Source organism: Pygoscelis adeliae, unplaced genomic scaffold (assembly GCF_000699105.1).
Source record: "Pygoscelis adeliae isolate BGI_AS28 unplaced genomic scaffold, ASM69910v1 Scaffold1, whole genome shotgun sequence".
NCBI classification, from domain to species: Eukaryota; Metazoa; Chordata; class Aves; order Sphenisciformes; family Spheniscidae; genus Pygoscelis; species Pygoscelis adeliae.
Window position 1 is genome coordinate 4,077,222 of NW_008824051.1, and position 5,180 is coordinate 4,082,401.

The window sequence follows — 5,180 nt, forward strand, 5'->3', positions numbered from 1 at the left end:
TAGGTCTGGTGTGTTAACACTGGGCAATTTTTTACACCACTTCTTGGACATATGCTCTGTGGCGGCTTTTCTGTTGCTGTCCTGCAGTCGCTGACAGAGAATGTCTTCCATAAAAATGGTATGGAAATGGATGATTGGCATGCAGTTGCATGGTTGTTGCAGGATCAGTTTCATTTGGACTGAGATCTAGAGCCAGAGTATCTTACGTCTGTTCTTTTCTCGTGTTTTACTTCTCTAGATACTGGGTGTTCAGATCTTGGGGTCGCGTGGGCACTGTAATTGGGAGTAACAAGCTGGAGCAGATGCCCTCAAAAGAAGATGCTGTTGAACACTTCCTGAATTTGTATGAAGAGAAAACTGGCAATTCTTGGCATTCAAAGAACTTCACTAAATATCCCAAAAAATTCTACCCGCTGGAAATAGATTATGGGCAGGTAACTCTGAAATGTCCCTGTGCTAGGTGGAGCATTGCTCAGCTGCTTTCCTCTAGCTGTTCTGCGTTCACTGTTGGATCACTTACACTTAACAAACCTGAGGAATGAAGCACAGGTGCAACTATTGCATCTTCTCTGTGCTACAGAAAGAGAGCTGTAGATCAATGAGTGTCATGCATTAAAACAGATGTGTTGGGAAACCAAGTAGTTTTCCATTGTCAAGTCCGAAGTCCCTTTATTGCTCGTTCCTGTCTACTCTGTCATTGTAAGGATGTTAATCTGAACTTAATTCAGCAGTCATTTCACATACTTCCTGTCTGAAAACACCATTTTCTTTTATTCAAAATAGATACTTCTCATCTGTCTTCTGCATCCAATATCCTCCCAAATGGTAAAGCAACTCCTATGCAGTATTCTGCTTAGTGCACATATTGAGCAGGCTGAGAATGAGAAATTACTCATTGCCAGTAAGATTTGGCTATTTAGACAGCTACGCTAAAGAAGAATTCTCTTTCTTCTGCCCAGTGGGGGTTTGTGTGTATTTAAAGGCATACCTATAACTTAAACTATTTTCAGATTAAATAGTTCAATGCTGTTAATAACTATAAAGATACCAGAGAACATATTTTCAAGCCGTTGCATTTTTCTGTGGCCAAATTACCGCATGTCATCTTTCAGTGCAAAGTACTCAATGCTTAGCTTTATTTCTGGAAATTTGAATATTGCAGCAGCAGTGTCTGTTACACTGCAATGTACAGTGATATTCTGAAGCGTCTGGCAGATGCTTTATTGGTGCAAAGCTCTATCCATGAAACCATCTAGATGGTATTATGGCTAATTGATGATTCCTGTACTCATCTATTTTTTTATGACAGTTTTTATTACAAAAACTTAGTGAAACTAGTTATTGCATCTCTTATTTTGTCATAAAAGCAACAAAGTAAACAATCATTTTTTCATATCAAGGTCTCTATGCAGCAGAAAGCCTGCAGAGAAAGTAATTAATACTGTTGCTTGAGGTGAAGCAGAGATGCACGCAGAGTTCATGTTCCCTTAATTCTACTTATATTTTACAGTGCCACCTCTTAAAATAATGTCTGCCAAATTACTGAATAGGTTGATTTTTAAACCCTCTTTGTTCCAAAATGTCAGAGCAATGTCCCACGCTCCCCGTGAACTTCAGGCTAGTCATAGTATGCATACACTAAATTGGTTTTGAGTCGTTACCATGGCAGCCAGCCTGTTACTTTTATCCTTTGTGATTTTGCTAATTCTGATACTATTTTTACCTCCCAGGATGAAGAAGCTGTCAGGAAACTGACAGTGGGTGCCGGGACTAAGTCAAAACTCGCTAAGCCAATCCAAGACCTGATTAAGATGATCTTTGATGTGGAGAGCATGAAGAAAGCGATGGTGGAATTTGAGGTGACCACGCACGTTCATGTTTCTCGCTTCTAACCCTCCTTTCTCTCTTTACATCATACTTACACAGTCAGAAGCAAGTTCTTTGCAATCCAGGGTGCATCATACTTCCCAGAAGTCAGTGTGAGTTTTAAATCAGCCTTAAAATAAGGGCAAGAGTCTGACCAGAATTTGCCAAGCACTGGAAGTAGTAACTTAGTTACGATGCGTGCAGCTTTTAAAACATTGGTGTATTCTTTGTTCTTCAGTGGGGAATGTCTGCATCAGCGTCTTCAACTTAACAAGCCAATGAGGAACTCATCTGCAGGTCCTGGCATCAGCAATCATTCTCTATTTTTTCCAGCGGCATGTGCATCATGACCACTGTTCGCTGAATGCTCTTAAAATATTAACATAGATAGCTGATCCGCTGGTCATGTGAGGCAGGAGGCACTTCTGTTTTGAGTGGTGAACCACATTTTGGGGGGGAGCAAATGAGCACGCAGCTCGGACTTGAGAAATGCTGCCAGTTGATACATGCACTAATGAAGTGCCTTGACAGAGTCCAGATCCTCTTCTGAACGGGGCCAAACTCGGGATTTTTTTGTGGTATTTCTCATTTGTTCTAATGATACCCTATTTTCATCCGTTCTTACTTCCTCCATACTTCTTGATCCATGCTTCTAACAAGCTTTCAGAGAGTGGTTTGGTAGTATCATCTCTCTCTCCTTGCACGGAAACAGTTTTACTGGTGCTCAGAGATCCTGCAGTTTGTTTTAATGCAGCCATTCAAACTGGGTTAATTCTAAATAAAAAATTTCAGTTTTCTTCAGCCAGCTTAGTTATCCTGCTCTAAGACTTCATATTTAAGCAGCTGTTGTTTGCTCTCTATACCAGTATTTCATGTATCTACTTTTCAGAACAGGCTTTGCACCATTTTGTACAGCTTGTCTGAAAGCTTTCAGATGGCTTGCCCAACATCTTGTAGTACCTTGGGTTAATTGTGTTCTCCTGTATCTTCAGTGGTTTTTTTACATCAAAGTCTTCTAAAATACTAACAATTCTTTGTAACTGGAACTGGCTAAAGACTCTGAACTGATCATCATCTGATGTCTTCTAGTTTTGTAAAACTCTGTTGAAACTATGTTAATTCACACCAGCTGCAGATCTGTAGGAGACCTGGGAGTCCAGATGGGCCTGTCTTCCTATTAGATTTATCTTCCTGTACTGTTGCTGCCGAACAGCTGTTTTCCATTAGAGGAAATAATGTTTTTCCTAGTTAGAGGTTTCTGTGCATCCTCTGAAAACTGCTGCTTGTTTCCTTTAATCAGCCTGATCTCAAGTATTTCGTTCCATCCAGGCACTCTTGCTCTGTCAAAACTGTAGCAAATTCTTAGTCTTTCCATTACACGACAATAGATTTATCTGACGTATTTCTCTTCCTGCTTCTAGTTTAGCTTTCAAGAGTTTTACCTCACCAAGCATACAGGAGTTTATTACAGTTATCTATGTAATTGCCTTACATGAAAAGGCTGTTGGAGGGCTGAGTCTATTCTAGTGCTGTGTCCTCTCTTGCCTGGGTGGAAGGCAAACAACTCCCTTGCCTCTCATGACAACCTTGGTGCCCACATCTGTGATGTGGAGCTAATTCTTCATGTTAACCCTCAGTGCATCTGGCAGTAATTGCAGTGCTGTTGTTTTATACCCAGCCCTTTGGCTGCTGTGCTCTTTTGATGCATCCAATGATAAAGCTTTGGATGCAGTTTAGCTTTATATTAGCTCTGCAGGGCTCTGTTCACCTCCCGTGACTCACAAGAGACACAAACTCCAGCCCTTTGGCTGTATGTGGGCTCTGTAAAAGATATATTACTCAGTCACATTGTTGGGGGACGTGTGAGTTTATAGGTGTTAGTGTTTATGTGTTAGTGCTTATATGTGTTAGTTTATAGGTTTATGTAACTTATAGTTAGTATAGGTGTCCGCAGCTATTCTGCACATCCAAGTTAAATGGCCCATTTTACATGTCCTTCATGATTTTTCAGCTAATAATTAGATAATACGGATGGATGGTACTCAGCAAGAAGGTATTGGTCCCAAAAGTTTGGGAGCTACAAATCTATTGCAAGTTGTTTTTCGTTAGGTTTTTAATCTTGGCTTTGTGACTCTCGTGTCCCCAAGACATGATCAGTTTTGAAGCCTGTCTTTTCTCTTGCAGTCCATCTTGGCTTTTCTTAGTATCTGGCTTTACATATGCTTAGCTGCAGCTAAAGGTGAAAGTTCTCCTAAGCCCAGTGCAGGGTGGAAATCTCCATACAAAATCAGTTCAGTGCTTTCACACCAGTCTGTAGTTTGGAAGAGCCTTCTGAGTTCAGCTTGCAGAGAAGGTTTGCATAAAGCTGGATCCTAGCTCCATAATGAATAAATAATGTGGAACTTATCCAAATGGTATGTGATATACATGGTTTCATAAGATCCTCTGTCCTCGAGCTGAATCTTAAACCCGTCAAGTTAAGTAAAAGCTAGTTTGACCTGCAGGGTGTACGGTGAGTGCTGTTAAGAGTCCAGAGGGTCTGTGTATGATCTTTGTAAAAGACTCCATGGGACTTGACTTTTATGGAATGTTTTTGCATTCAACTGGTCCTTAACTATACAAGGATTTAATGCAAATCTGAAACTCTCCCAAGATCTGTCAATACACAAAAAAAAGCAACGTAAATTAAATCAGTGGATAAATGCAGGCAACCAAGACATTGCTTTTAACTTAGTTGCTTTTTTTGGTTCATTTTTCATTAATGAATACGAAGCATCTTATAACCTCTTTGCATTTGACCCTTGATAATTGTAGGGTAAAATTGGAAGAAGGTGTCTAGGTTGTGCATAGAGACACAGGTGATCTTATGAACAAGAATTATTTAATTCAGTTTGCTTCTTTGCCAGCCTGAAAGTATGGTTACTGAAGTGATTGAGGAATCCATCTGACACCAGGTCAATATTAAACTTCTAGCCAGATGCTTAGTACCTATTTTTGTGTTGCCCTAGCATGCATGCTTAGTTTTCCGTTGCAGTATTCCTTTGTTTATAGGATGTCTTCTCAGTAGCATGCACTGTCCTTCTGACATCATTCCTCGATCCACAGAGATTAATACCAAGTCTGAAATGTTTCCATTCTTCGTGTGGTCGGTCCTACCAGGATGGAGAGACTTGTTCCCTGGAAACTAGAGGGGGAATGCTGCAATGGTTTCAATGTAGTGAAATCCTGTTTTAATCATTTAAATCTTCATCAGATTGACCTGCAGAAGATGCCATTGGGAAAACTGAGCAAGCGACAGATCCAGAGCGCATACT

At 40.3% G+C, this 5,180-nt stretch overlaps 1 protein-coding gene across 1 annotated transcript in view; it reads left to right on the forward strand.

Moving 5' to 3' along the window:
- PARP1 (poly (ADP-ribose) polymerase 1) overlaps positions 1-5,180 on the forward strand; it is a 30,325-nt gene that overhangs the window by 17,566 nt on the left and 7,579 nt on the right. The window contains exons 12-14 of the mRNA XM_009333641.1: positions 239-434; positions 1,731-1,859; positions 5,120-5,180. The exon at positions 5,120-5,180 is cut by the window's right edge and continues 21 nt beyond it. Of these exons, the coding sequence (XP_009331916.1) occupies positions 239-434; positions 1,731-1,859; positions 5,120-5,180 (386 nt within the window). The remainder of the gene's footprint in view (positions 1-238; positions 435-1,730; positions 1,860-5,119) is intronic.